This window comes from Galeopterus variegatus, unplaced genomic scaffold (genome assembly GCF_000696425.1).
Source record: "Galeopterus variegatus unplaced genomic scaffold, G_variegatus-3.0.2 Scaffold2028, whole genome shotgun sequence".
Taxonomy (NCBI): domain Eukaryota; kingdom Metazoa; phylum Chordata; class Mammalia; order Dermoptera; family Cynocephalidae; genus Galeopterus; species Galeopterus variegatus.
Window position 1 is genome coordinate 294724 of NW_007728139.1, and position 15949 is coordinate 310672.

The 15949-nt window shown below is 35.6% G+C and overlaps 1 protein-coding gene across 2 annotated transcripts in view; it reads right to left on the reverse strand.

Annotated features, from left to right (window-relative positions):
• Positions 1 to 15949, reverse strand: part of ARHGAP5 (Rho GTPase activating protein 5) — a 97868-nt gene extending 81919 nt beyond the window's left edge. For both annotated transcript variants that reach the window (XM_008580121.1, XM_008580120.1), the window contains exons 1-2: positions 15875 to 15949; positions 603 to 4490 (exon numbers count right to left, since the gene is read on the reverse strand). In XM_008580121.1, coding sequence (XP_008578343.1) covers positions 603 to 4322 — 3720 coding nt within the window. In that variant the 5' untranslated portion in view covers positions 4323 to 4490; positions 15875 to 15949. The remainder of the gene's footprint in view (positions 1 to 602; positions 4491 to 15874) is intronic.

The window sequence follows — 15949 nt, forward strand, 5'->3', positions numbered from 1 at the left end:
CAACTTTAAAAGCATTTATATAAAAGAAAAACAAAAAAGCATATATACTTGAGTTTCTAACACTTAATACCATCAGATGAATTAATATCTATTGAAAACGTAACGATAAAAACTTGCTGTTTAGTCAGAATTCTAAAATTCAAATTTCAGAAACCTTTCTGTATGCCCTCAGGCAATATACCACTAACCACAAAGAAGGTGCCTGAAAAAGTTAATAAATTCCCCAAACTATAAATTGTTAGTTTTGTTGTATTATTAATATCCCTGAGACAGCTATATCAAATTAGTATTAAAAACTGGTAGGTGAGAAGTGAAAAACAAATAGGATGATTACAAACGGAAAAAAAAGAACAAAATCACTTCCAGATTTTTTATGCTGAAGAATATGAAATCAAATTTCTACCCCAATTAAAGCACAAACAAAATGCACTAAAATAACAAAAACTTGCCCCCACAAGATATTCACAAAATTAAAAAGAGCTAATTACGTTTACTGAATTAAAAAGACAATCTAAGTTTTCACTGAAGTCAAATCTATTAACTATATACATATTCTTTAAAAGGCATTTTTATAAACATCAATGACCATAAATTAAACTTACCTTTTTATCTTCTTTTACTTTGTGGGTTTTCTTCTTCATCTTCTTATCATCTAACTCCTGGTCAGAAGTGATTGCAGGATTATCAATACCACCTTTCCAAGTTTCAACAGGAGAAAGAAGTGGATCTTCCTCACTTCCACGATGTCTTCCTTTTCTTTTTGTTTTAGAAGTGGTAAAAGCCTCATCATCACTTGCATCTGAATGCGTTCTTCTGTAGTACGACTTTGCTTTACTAAACAAGGTTTTAGATTTATATTTGTATTTTGAAGGCCTCCGTTCCCCATGACTTTTTGAAGTTCTATCAGGAAATCCATTTTCTTCATCTCCTTGGGTGTTACTTACAAATGAATTTCGAATTTTAATAATGCGATTCTGACTATCATCTGGGACAACATAAATCTCATCAGAATAGCCCTTCTGTTTGAAAATTGTGTCAATAGGTTCCGCATAGTTATCTGAAGGATCCATATCTTCAGGATGTCCCAAAGGCACCCGGGAAGTCTGTTTTCTTGGATTTTTACCAATACCAGCTTCAATTGTTTTTAAAAGATTTGGATCCAGTTTTTTCACATTAGTCTTAGATACAACAGGTTTAGGTTTAATAGGTGGAGGCACTTTATGGTTGCGTTCATGGTCATGACAGTTTGGGGTGCTATGAACAGGATATTCATTTCCTTCCAAATCTAACCTATATCTGGAACGGTCACTAGGTGTTGGAAGCAACTGTACATCATCCCCAATTGGACTATAAGGAGGTGGTGCTTCTGTGTCATCATCTGAATCAGGGTAGTTGCTATAGGGAAAGCAGTCTCTGGGAGATGGTAGAAAAACATCTTCACTTTGATGGGTTGATTCCCTTGTATTATCAGACAAATAGGAATTTTCTATCATATTTTTTTTCTCAAGAACATCACTGAAAAACAGAGTAAAGACCTCAGTCTGCCGATGATACTGAGATAAAGAATACAATGCTGTAAACTTAGCAGTGATCTCAGTTGCAATGTGTTCCCCTTCAGTCATTAACTCCTTGATAGCCTCATTTTCAAAAAAATCTGCTTGGCTGTCAGTAACTGCCACCAGCTGTACAGGTATGGTGTCTTGAACTTCTGACAGAAATGCTCGAAGCATTCCCATTGATGCTTTCCGCTTGGCAGAGTAAACTAATATATACCCATGAACCAGTTCATCTTTCCTTACCCCAATTGAGGAGTGGTATGATAATATTGTGATCTGTATTCGCCTCCTTTTTTCACCAATGATTTTATCAAGCATTAGGGAATTATTCTGTCCAGCTTGAGCAGCACTGCAAGAATGAGAATCAAGGAAGGGTGAAAGAATAAGATCCACACTAAATGGATCACCACACATGGCACACATGACAATTCTTAAGTCAGCTTCTGATACATCCTTATTGGTGGGAACTGGGCTCACCACATCTAAATTGTGTTTAACTGACTCCAATACTCCTCTTAGAGCTTGTTTTATTTGGGTTTCATTAAATTTACGAGGATATGTACCAGCAGGTACATCTACAAAAGGACACTGTAACTTGTTTGCCAACTGCTGCCCTTGGTGCCTGAGAATTGGTAGATTCTTACTAATGGAATCTCTCTGATTAGCCAGAATTAATGTAAATGGAAGATTAGCCATGTATTTGTCTTTTCTGATCTGAGAAGCTTCAGTTCTTATTTTTCCAATAAACTCCCCAATAAAACTCAGCGACTCAATGGAATTAAATACACAGAAGCACCCATGTGGTTTAAAGGCGGCAGTCCATAACTGACTCAAAAAGTAAGGCGATTTGGCATCAACCAGCTGAAGATCAAGTTCGTAAATTTTTCCATCTAAGGCATACTCATCATCAGTGGATTGTGTCTTTATCTCATTTGCTAGTTCTTGGGCAAGGCCATCCTTCCCTAAAATGAAAAGGTTAACTTTATCTATATTGGTACTATCATGATACAAGCGTAAGCGGCCGTGATCCAACTGTAGAAGACTACTGGCAAGTAATTGTTCTACTTTAATGTCTGTACAATTTTGGCCACTAAGACATGTTTCTTTAGTGGGATGATAAACAAACCCTATATGCTTAAGTAGAAGAGATTCCCTATCAGGTGCAAGTTTCTGTAAAGCTTTATATCTAGGTTCTTCACTTAGAACTGTATGAATTTCACTCATTTTATCTGAACTAGGTGTTGCATTAAGATCTAAATCATAAAAAAGTTCAGAATGCTCAAAAAGCATTTCCTGAAACTCTTCTTTGGCTTTTTCAACTATTTCTCTCTGATGCCTACCATACACCTCTTTGCTATCAGCCTCAGTGATATATTTGAAGGCTTCATCCTCCATAACAAAGCACATAACTTCCTCCCACGGCTGCCCAGGTGAAATGAACTGAATTTTTTCCAATGTCTTTTTGAATTTTTCCTTCATTTCTACCCTCCTTTTCTCTGATATTAGATGCTGTACATGGTTCTGATAGACTTTTTCAGCTTCTAAAGTGCTCAGGAGGTCAAATGGGATCCGTCTATCATTAATTTTGTCTATATGGTCAGTTTCGTCCCAAGGTGTTTTTTCTAGCACCACAAAACATAACTGGAAATCTGCTCTCTTTTCCATTAACTTCAAAGCTTCCATCCAATTCAAATGTTCAATCTCTTCTAGATTTGGCAAAAGAGTATTGAAAGCTCTTGGTAAAGTGTGTATATATTCTTCTCTCCTTTTTCTTATATGTTCCTGTTTAAGTTGTTCTATATGTTTTGAGAATGTATTTCTGGCCTTTCTTGTTCCCTCTAAGTTGATATATTCTTCATAATCAGGATGATTTTTTAATTTATTACTAACAGTTTTCCAAGTTGCATGATAATCTCTCACAGTCTGCACAAGTTTTTCAAACTTATCTGTTGCTGTGACAACAAGTTGTCTCTGTGTTTTATAAGCATCCAGATAGGGAATAATTTTTGGCTTGCCACGAGTTTTATCCAACATTTGTACCAGTGCAGTGAAACATGTCTCGATGTTGACATTAAATCGTGCTGATGTTTCCACTACAAGAAGGTTCTTTTTGTTTGAAGCAAATGCCTGCACTTCTCTAAGATAATGATCCACGCATTCATCACATTTAGTTGCCGCTATCATTACAGGTTTTTTTGATTTTGAAAGCTGGACAAAAAGGTTATTCACAAATTTAAGTTGATCATCAAACTTCCTATTGCATCCCTGACTTACGTCAATGCACAATAAAAATCCATCTACATTGAGCTTCCCTTCAGGCATTTGCTTCTGTTCAAAGTCTTGCTCCAAGCCTAGTTGATCAGTGCAAATATACATTAGTTTTTCTGCTGACTGCAATTTGGAGGCAGCTGCACGTTTTATATATGGTTGCAAATTCGTACTCCGATGAGGCAAGAAAGTCTGGTCATCAATGAACTCTGTTTGTTCAATGACATGAATTTTGCATTCTACTCCATCTTCACCATTTTGTGTTATGTCACCCCAGTACAAAAAGTGATCATTGTTTACAACTCGTCCTCCAAAGTCAATGGTGCTAAGCACAGAAGTATGCTCTGGATAATATTCATCTGCTTTTGAGCGTACAAATCTATTGCACAAACAAGACTTTCCAACTCCACAGTTACCTTTGTCTTTTTCAGTCCCAGAGAGTCCAACTACACTGATAGTATAGGATGGGGGACGAGGCTCTTTGTTTTTTGCCATCATAACTCTCTTCTCGTTTCTCTACATTCATAAAGATAACCAGGCATACTTGTCATTCTGAAAATAAAATCATCTCAAAATACAGATCCTGAATTTCAGAACTATATTTGGTTCTCGGTATTTCCGTCTTTTCTGTGCAGAAAGGTCGTCAAGATCACATGGATCATCTTCCTAGAAAGAAGGGAGAAAAAGGACAAATCTTAATCATGAATTATACACACTGAATTACACATATTAAAGATATTTATAACAAAGCACCATGCAACTTAATAATAATGTTACATGTATTTTAAGAAATCACCACATAAACTTATAATTTACTGTTAAAAATGCAAAATGACCTCAAAATTTAAGGCTAACATAACAATTAAAATACAAAATCTAATGTAATGTCTCACAAACTTTATTAACCAAATGTGCATTTGCCTTTAATTGCTCCTTCCTATGAGATTGAGGAAACAACTAATCCTTTCCACTCCCTTAATTTTCCTGTGAGGCTATGTTGGTGATAGCTAAATGCACTAGTTACCTTAGCAACTCTCTCACAACTTTAAAAAAATATATACGACAACCTGCTTTCTATTATAGAATTCCTCAAAATTTATTCCCTAAAATTTATTTCCTCAAAATTTATTCATGAATTTAACAAGATTTTAGAATTTAAAAAATTTTTCAGTAAGTTTCAACACACTCCTGTGAAACCTATCAAATTTTATGCCCCAAAACAATGAAGAATATTCAAATATTTAAACAGTGAAAGAGAAATGAACAGTTAATATAAATAATGGTAGCATTTAAGTATTTGGAGATTCTTTTTCCATTCTTTTGAAGCTAATTTAAAAGTAATACATCATTTATACCACCTCGAAATTTCACAAGACAGGGAAAAAAATACAGTAATGTACATCAACATATGTGAAAATGATCTTCAATTCAGACAAAAGAACATGAAGGAAAAAAAATGTAAGAAAGGTAAGAAAAGACCATTTTCATCCCTCTGCCCCCCAATACCTGGCTTCTCCACTGATCTCAACTGCAGGCAAACATCTATTTTGATTATACTGCACATTTGCTATACTAATTAATGGTAAAAATAAATTGTTCTTGTAATTTAAAATACTAATATTTCTCTAAAATTAGACTAATTTTTAAAAATAAAATTACAGATTTATTTTTATATTCTAGAAGTTTATTCTATCACCCTCAACTAAACATTAATTTTAACAATCAGCCATCTGACAGTCAAAACAAAATGTGTATTAGGTTCACTTTAGTAATAAACAAAATATTACTGTATGGAAGCAGCAACACAAGTAGAAAAGTATGAGTAAATGAAAATTTTAAAAATTCACCTATCATTTACTAGTTGATGATAACATTAAGCTCTAAACCTCTTAAGACATGGTTCCTTCATCTATAAAGTGGGGCTGCATATCTAGACAAATTTAAGAACTAAATCATTTTTTTAAAATGTGAAGTGCCGAGCAAACAAACGGGGCTTAATAAATATTAGTTCTGCCTCTTAATTTGATTCTTGAAACCATGGAAAGCTGTTTAAGATTTATGAAAAATGATGTGATCAGACTTATGATTTACAAATATTTATCTGGCAGCACTATATAAAATAACAAGAAATAAAGGAAACTGAGGCAGTCCCATCCAATCCTATCAGATTTTTAATTTTAATAAATTTAATTAATTTTAATTAAGTAAAATTCTTAAAAATCTTAATCTGACCAAACTGAATATCTGTACCTAGCATTAAGTTTAACATTCTTTACTTAAACTGTGTGAAAGAACAGTTGGACTACTTTATTTACAGATATTTACAGAAAAGAAAACAGAGTGTATTAACTGGATAACAAAGTTATACACAGTGATAAAAAGGGAAATTAGTTTGTGAAAACAGCACAATGATTCCATAGCTAAGAATTAAGGAAAAAAATCAAAAACACAATAGAATACAAGATCTATTCTTTTTTACTAGCAAAGCGAAATGTACAGATGATATACTTTAAAATGTACATCAAAAGAAAACTTACCTAGTGATTTATTTGGGGTTCATAACATCTATTCTGAAAACTAAGAGCAATTCAAAGATGTGTAAGACTGTTTCTTGCCTTTCAGTTTAAGAGACAGATTGGTGAACACAAAAATAACAATACAATGTAGTAAGGGCCTGAGTATTATAGAAAACTATCAACTACAAACCTAATCCTTACTGTAACAGTCACATCTTTGTTAGTATTTCTCATATACGCTTACTCAAACTCAATATAATTCTGAACACTATTACTTATTAAAAGTTAAGACTCACTTTTGCTCTCCTATACCATAAACCCCAAATACTGAGATACACTCTATATAACTTAAGATAGAAAATTAAAAGAAGAAATGAAAACATCCTATCATAAAATGTATTTCAGAGTTTCAGAAAAAGGTCTTAAAATTAAACAAAAATGGGTGGAGGCATGAGGTCATCATCCTTTCACTGGTCACTGGAAACTGGAAGGGTTTTTATCTGAGAGAGAAATAAAACTCTTACTATACTGAAGTTAAATTTTAATACAAAGGCTTTAACATGTGCTAATTAGTTTGATAGTGTGCTCTCTGAATCATAAATATTAAAGTGTAAATTTTAAAAAGTTAGTTTTGTGTAACTTTTATGGTTTTCACACCAATTCATACTAAACTGCCAATTTGACACAGTGAAGAACATCCCTGACCTTCTAACAATACTGTCAGGCCAGGCTACTTATTGGGTATTTTGAAGTCAGCTCCAGAGCTTATTCCATGAGCCACCACATAGTGATTTTCAAACTGTGGTGGAGAAATTCTTTCACCTAGAGGTGGGGAAGAAGGATACTGAGCAAATAGTTGCCCCCTCTTTCCAACTCTCTCACCAGGAGCAGTGCCTTCTTTATGTGACTTACAGGTTTACTTAACTCAGAAGCCTTAGTTTGAAAAAAGTGTTTCCAAATTAAAAAAAAAAAAAAAAAAAAGTTTGAGAAACCCTAGACAAGAAAAAAATTGCCACTTTGCCCTCAAAAGGATTTTGCTATTTGGGTGAGTATGGTATTACCACCCCAACAGAGAAAGATCTCACGAAGTTGGCTATAACGGGTTATAAGGAAATTTCATTTCGGACACTGGGATAGTTTATATACAAGTACGTGAACTATCCACTGGCCCCTAACATCCAGATCAAAATTGTGTTCCATTAACTAACCAATACAGTTTTTTTGTTTTGTATTTGGTGCTAAGAACAAAAAAAAAAAAACCTTCTGTTTTTCATGCTCCCACTAATAAACTAATGGCCTTCTTCAACTATATGTGGGCTCTTTGATTTAATTTGAAGATTCCTTTCAAATACGTTTAACAGTAATATCTGATTGTGTCAATCATGCATATCTTTTCTATTTCTGATGTAACCTTACTTTCACATAACTTATTCATCTAGTATCACGCTTATTTTTACTGATGAAGAAATGAAGACAAAAGTAGCAACGACCTACTTGAAGTTATTAAGATTAGGATGAAAGTTTCTTCATGCACAATCTTTTACTTTCTTAAGCAAGAGTGCTGCTTTTAATAGTTTGCAACAGTCTCTCATTTTGCCTTTATCTTATAAACATATTTTATTTCAAGGAAATATTTAGATAAATATCCTTACAGAAATTAATGACAATACATATCTTTTTGTGAAACTGTCCTACAACTGTCTGTCAAAATGAAGCTATCTCCACAGCTAAGTATTCTAAGACATTTTACTAGGCCACTCAACCATTACATGCCTGTTTGTGGTGTTTTAATAACAAAGTGATTTTCTGCAAATTACAAGCTCTACAAGGAATCCAGAAAAATGAAAAAAATCAATTCTAAATAATTAAGAATTTAAATTAAAACTTTTTTGTTTTGTACCTTTTCACAAAACCATTGCATTAATAAAAGGTACAATTTTAAAAAATATTTTACGCTTTTAAATTATTACACTGTATCAGGAAATTCCTATTGACCCTATTTTCAAAATACATCCATAACTTACCAGTTTACGCTACCTTTACTGCTATAACCCTGATCCCATCCACCATCACCTCTGGCCTAAGATTAATCCAAAGTCTTCCAAACTAAATTCCCTGCTTCACTCCTGCTCCCTTCCCTTTCCCCACTCGAAGAGCAGTCAGAACGTTCCTTTTCAAACATAAGTCAGTCTCGCATTCTTCTGTTCAAAACTCTCCAGTGGTCCTAAAAGTAAAAGCCAAGTCCTTTAAATGACCTACAAAATATGCCTTCTCCAACACCTCCCTTACCCCTCTGGACTACACTTATACTATTTCTTCCTTTTTACATTCTGCTCCAGTCACACTGAGGAACACAAAATGCTAAGCAAATTCTTGCCTTTGAACTTTTCCCAAAATCCCCAAAGATTCCCATTCTAACTCCTTACTTCTTAATTTACTCTACAACTTATTTCTTTATTATTTGTCATTAACTCTGTCCTTCTCCCCATCGTACTCCAAGTTTAATGAAAGAGCCACAAAGTCACAAATATTTATTTCACCAGTATATCCCAAGAGCCTAGAAGAGTACCTCCCACATAATAGCTACTCAATAAATGCATGAATCCTAACATAGGTTAAAATCAAAAATAGTCAAAAATGAAGCCAGCAGAATGAAGGCTAACTACAATCTATAATGATGTATTCAGCCAAATAATAATCTAATTTTTATTTATAATACTTAAAAAAACTAATTTTCTAAAATGAAGATGACTATAATACCACATATAGTTGATTTGAAATATCTGACTGCTTAAAGACTTTTTTAAAATCACAAATATTTATTATAGGAAATTACATTTCCAAGACGTAATTACACAGAAGAAAGAGCCTGTAATTATGTACTCCACCTTCTTTAAGTCAAATAAGTGAAATATCCCTTATGTAAACAAATACCAAAAAACACAGTTACAAGCCCAAAGATTATCTTATATTCTACAACCTTAGGAAAACTTGTCTAGAATAGTTTAAAAATCACAATGAAAAACTGCATACTAAAAAACGAATGAAGTGTAACACTGATTTATTACTTTTATTAATGCTGCTAATTTTCAGTGACAAATTTATTGATGCTATAAAAATCAAAAGGAAATGAAAAAGCCATTTTAACATACATAAGAAAGCTAAGTAATTCAACAATGTAGGAGAGTTGATCATATTCCATAATATTCTACCTTTGAACCAAGGTTTCTACCACATAAGCATGCAACCTTTAGGTAGAAGGGAACCCTATAAAGTCATTCCTATGAATTAGTCTCAAGACTAAATCAGATGAATGAAAAGAGAACCTATCAAAAATTTCAACAATTTATGTAATGACTAAATAAACTGGAAGCACTGGGACTTTCTGTTTTGTTTTTAACTATTATCTCAGCACCCAGAACAGCGCCAAACCCACAATGAGGGCTTAATGAATATTTGATGAATAAATGAATCAATCTCCAGACTCAGAACACTCAGTTCCTACACCACTAGACAATCACATTTGTGGTCGCAATTAACAAAATCACATACTCAGGGACCATAAAGTCTAGTATAGAATATTCTAATACTAAAAATCCAGGTTTTTTTTCAAGACCTACAGTTTGATCATTAACATTATGGGTTTATAAACAGTAAGCCTGAAGGTTCGATGGAAGTACTTTCAGGAGGGTATGAGTAAGCAGTATTCTATGAGCTCCCCAAACCCAATTCAGCAAAGGTAATTCTGCTTTTATCCACTTTTCTTTTGATATTTCAAGTTATTGTTCGGAAAAAAAGTTTGGCTGCTGAAAATTGAAAACTATCCCCAAACAGGTTAATTGCCTACCCCATTAGTTACTCTTCACCCTCCTCTGATAACGTGTTATATTCTTGAGGCCTTGTTATGAAAGTTATTCTAAACTCTTCATAGTCCATTTCCTTATTCTGTGGTGAGAACAGAAGAACCAAAGGTCAACTCATTTCTATCGACCCACATAAACAATCCTTAAGTATTTACTGTGCTTAGCTACTATCTGCTTAGCTTCATGTCAGAGGTTTTGAAAGTACAAAGGTGTGTATAGGTAAGTTCACTAAGCCAGTGCTATAAATATGCTCACCTTCCTTCCAGAGCCTAAGTCCTTTTCTCCCCACTTTGGAGAACAGAGAAATGGGGAGAAGGGCATAACATGACATTCAATATTTTAATGCTATACAGGGGAAGAACCATCATTTTCATTATACAAACAACAGCAGGTAACGTTTAACAATTTTCTTAATAATGGGAACAGTAAGTAAAGAGGTTGAATAAGAATCTGAGGAAGGGGTAGAGACTTAAAAGGAAGCACAGATTAAGAAAAAAAAAAAAAGGCTGAAAAGCACTTTCCTACACTATACTTCTAAGAAGCTTTATAGTACCATAGCCAAGGAGATAAAGACAATGTGCTACACTATGGAAATGATAAATGCAATAGGAATACAAAGAAATGAAAGAAAAGTACAAATTGGAATAGATCAGGGTTCAGAAAAACTTTTTCTGTAAAGGGCCAAGTAGTAAATATTTTATTCTTTGCATGCATGCTGTACAGTGTCTGTCACACTACTCAACTCTGCCATAACAGTGCAAAAGCAGTCAGACAATACTTAATGAAGGACCATAGTTACGTTACAATAAATCTTTACTTGGGGACAGTGAAACTTGAATTTCATATAGCCTTCACATATCACAAAATACTATTCTTTTAATTTTTTTTCCCCAACTATTTCAAAATGTAAAAAGCCAATATACAAAAATAGGCAGCAGGCTGGATGTGGCCTAGAGGCCACAGTTTGCAGAACCCTGAAATAGACTGATAGTTTCAGTGAAGAGAAAGGACTTGAGGGAACCTTGAAAAATAGACAGGCTTTGGATTTTAAAGAGAAATCATTCCAGGTGTGTGATTAGTGTGGCGTGACTGAGCACAGTAGCCAAATTGGAAAGTAGAGAAATAAAGCTGAAGATAGAAGATATAACTATAGGTCTTCAAAGGCAAACAGGAGTTAGACCTTGTAATAAGCAACAGGGAGCCGTTACAGAATAGCCTAAAAGTGAAATACAAGATTGGATTTGGTGGGGCACAAAGCCCAAGAGATGGACAAATACCACAGGTTTGAAGCACCTGAACTACCACAGTAGAGTTGAAAAGAGCAATCCAAGACAAAGAGAGGTTGGTAACTAGCTACTAGACAAAAAATAAAAGACAAATGAGTCAGTGTTTCTTAATGAAAAATGAATCAATTTTAGCAATAGATGGTGGTATCACCTGAACTGCAGGTGTTACTTCCAAAGACAAATGAAATTTTGGTAATGAAATGAGGCAAGGTCAAGATTAATAACAAATTACAATATCACAAACTTTAGAAAATTACCTAAGAGACTAGTTGATTTAAAACTCTTATTTTATAAAGAATCATCTGAAGAGTTACACACTTAACAGAGAAGAGTAGAAATCTGGATCTTTCAATTCCTCAGATCATAGGAATGTTAATTCCCTTCTAGTTCTCTAAACAGTCAACCAAAAAAAAAAAAAAAATTGAGGTATTATCTTGGCTCTGAGAAGTACAGAAGAAATGTACAATTTTGGATCAGTAAGAGGACATGATCAACAGAAAGAAAGTGGACAAACTATCACACTAAAACCCAAGAGCTTTTCCAAGGCTGCCTGACAATGCCAAATACAACTAGAATAGTTAACGCCAATGTATGTGTTTATTTCTCCATCACCTCCCCTCTTCCATTATTATCCTGTGTTAATACTTTCCCCAACTCTTTCAATTTGGCTCACAGGGTACAAACTGATGGTCTTATATTTTTACCTTATATTTTCTCCTCATCTGACAATTTTTCTTATACTTCCTTGTGCTTTTGATCCATAATGTCAACTTACCTAAATGTCTTTCCCCCCCCATCCCAATCCTACACTACCTCCAAGTAATATCTCCTTTATCTAAATTCTATTATATCAATTTTTAAATCAATATGTACTGCCTTGTATACAGCTCACCTATTGTGTCTTGAACTGGTATTTTTTAACTATTCCTCAGCTGTCATTCTCTCACCACCAAAGCTATAAGTTCTTTTAAAGGAGCAATATTTTATACTTCCTTGTATCACTCACAGTGCCTAGCTGCTCAATAAAATATTGGTCAGTGATAATAGGCTAAATCTAATCTGAAGCCAGAAAAATGAAAACTTTTACCATTAACTCTTCATGATGAAAAGCCTGAGAACCTAACCAAGTGACACATAATAGTCATACTTTAACTATGAAATTACAGGGTTACATATAATTATTTTTCCCAATAGTTCTAAGGAGTAAAACACACAGATATGACCCAGTATTAACAATCTGCTTCATTTCACCGCAAATCCGAGGCATTGTGGACAGTCAACTTCCAAAACAGTGAAAAAAAAGACCATCCTTATCTGTCTCTCATGTTCAAACTCCTACTTGCAGTTAAAAGTCACATTAAAATGTTTAAAATGGGTAAAAGATTCCCAAAGAGGCCCTGATATAGTTGTTCTCTTTTCTGCACTTGCTAGTACTTTTAACTATTTACTCCTTTATATTTACTACCTCTCCAACCAAAGTTTGAGCTACACTATCTCTAATTTATCTTGGTATTCCCAGGGCCAGGCACATAGTAAGTGCTAAATAAAAATAATATGAATTAATGAACAAATCAGAGGTTTAAAAATTTTTTTGAATGCAGATAAACTCTTCTTTTCCAAGGAATTCTTATATTTAAGTACAATACATTTACAGATAAAAATAGAAGGTGCCCTGGTTTGGGAGGGTGAGCTGTCAGAGGAAGCCACAAGTTATCGAGGAAAAAAAATCATAGGGATCCAAAGAATAGTGTCTGAAAATCAATTAAAGTTCATACTTAAAATTCTTAGCATTGAACTATTTTCCTTAATTTCCAATATGGTTTTCCCTAGTTTGATAAAATGATCAACAGAAGTCTGCACTTAAGTAAGAGCTTGATTACTCAAATTACCAAATGACAGATCACTTTATCAAAGTTTCTTCCCAGTTCTTTTAGAAATTAAATCCCCCTGGTGTACTTTGAATGTATGATTCAAACGTCTTTTGGGAACACAGACATTATTAAAACAGAATACCATACAATGCTTCTTGAGTCAGTTATAATATCAGCATAGCGTCTTGGTGTACAAAGAAAAAACTATGGATCTTAAAGCCCAAATAAATAGTTCTTATCTACAGAAACTGAAGATGTCACAAAACTTATTCTGTAGCTCCTAAGAAAATCTCTATTATGCCATTTCACATTTAAAAAGTGTATACTAAAGGCAACACTTGTCCTATGTACTAATGTTGAAAAAGTTTAGTAGTCTTCATGAGACATAACTTTTTCTTTAATTAAAAAAGTGAGTCACGAAACTATTATTCTAAGCTGTACTATAACTTCAAATCCAAAAAAGATATGCAGATACAATATTTTATTCCTTAAAAAATTTTAACTTTCAAGGTCAAAATAATTAATTTTCTCCAAAAGAATAAGTGTACTATATATGCATTTCAAACAAAAAAAGGGAGGGGAGGGCAGATCATTTTCAGAACATTTAGCATAAGTACCACGTGAGAGAATTAAGGTATTAATTTTGCAACACATTTTTTAAATTGCTAATGTAGTTTAAATGGGGGGGGTGGCACTAAACCGACAAACAGTAAATTCTGTGACCATTCCCCACTCCGAAATGCTCTTAATGATAAATGTACAAAGAATGGTAAAATAAGACATGCTGATCTAGGTTTAAAAATGAAGCCTACACATGACAATCAAAAAGACTTATCTAATTATCTGTGCCCTCTGACTGATCAACAGCGCTATTGCTTGAAAGTTAAAAGCACAGGTATACCTTGCCTTTCAATCCAGTATGTTTACTCATGAAGCGCTCCCATGCCTTTGCAAGTTTTTGGTGACCAACACTTACCACTCTCTTCCTCTGCTCTATGTACTACAGACACGAGAAATGTGGGTCAATTATAAAGAACAGACGAAAGAGCAAAAAATGAGAAAGTAACTCAAAATGGTAGCAAATAAACTGGAATTGACAGTAAAACATTTCCAAACACATTTTACTGGTATATTTTTAAGCCAAATATTTTTCCGAATAGTTGCATCTAGATGAAATTTTTGTTAGAACCATTTTAAACGGAAATTTAGAGAAATCTTCCACGAAGTGAATGAGATCCTCAATGCAGATATACATCCTGTAACATTCTGTTCAAACCGAATATTGTTTGTGGATTTAAGTGGAACCGGCAACTCACATCCCTCCCCCCCCCGCAACACCTGTAGAAGGCGGCATAAGCAAAGACTAGTAAATATAGCGACTCATTTCACCGTTTTACATCTGAACATTTAAGATGTTGTCAGTTTCCTGACTATCACAAAGCAAATGATCGGTGGGAATTTAAACTTAAAAACGCGCTAACAAACCTATCTGTATGCCTATTTTGGTCTAGATTTAAAACATTTAAATTCTCATTTATTAAGCACTGGCCAAAAGTGGATTTCCATCATATGGTAAAAGTACATAAGCGTCTCCTCTACAACTTTCTTGGAATTTCACTAAACGTCTTAATAGTTTGCCCTTACTTCCGAGCACGTTTCAACCTCAGCTGTACCCAGTGCCTCTACCTCACTTGCATTTCTAATAACGCCGTGGAGGGAGGGTGTGAGGGAGTGTATTTTTTGTATGTGGATAAGTGCGCGCGCGCTCCCGCGCGGTTCCCCACCCCCCACCCCCACCCCGATACTTTTCTTTAGTGGAAACAGAATGAATCTAGAGGTTATTCTAACGAAAACTCAATATCAAAGCCTCAACCCAGTCGCAGTCAACCGATAGCACTATGTGTTTTGGTTGCGCAGTGCAACTTCTCACACCCTCCCCCACGCTTTAGCAGCAGATGGAAAATTGGTGAAAAGAACCCGGGGAGGAGTCCGGGAGATAAGGAAAAGTGAAAGGGCCGATCCCCCAGAAAGGCGTTTAAGTTTGCAACCGAGACTGTTTCCGCGAATCCGCGCCCACCCCTTCCCCCTTCCAGGTGGAACTCGTTAACAGCAGCAGCCCAGCCAACAGACACCACCACCTTCCTTCCCCGCGTACCATCCAAGACTAGGGCAAGTGAGGGGAGCGGACGCCCGGCGGGGCCGGTGCGATCCCGGCCACCACAGGGCCTCCGCCGACCCCGGCCGCGGGCCCGTCACCTGTGGAGAAAGCGCCCCCTCCCCCAGCCCCTGTGCCCTTCACGCCGACCGTATCCCCGCCGCCGCAACCGCTCCCCGCCCGGCCTGCGAGGACGGAGCGCGGCGCCAGGCTCCCCTCCGCGGCCGCGGGTCCCCAGCCTCTTGAACTGGTTACAATCGGCCGCGGCGGCCGAGCGGGACAGCCGGCGGCGGGAGGGTCCCTGTTGGGGCGGGAGGGGGCGGGCAGGCCCGAAGGAGCGGGGGGTCGAAAGGTCCTACCTAACAACGTCGGTCTCCTCCGTCTCCTCCTCAACGGCAGCGGCCCCGGCGGTGGCGGCGGCAGCGACATTCCTG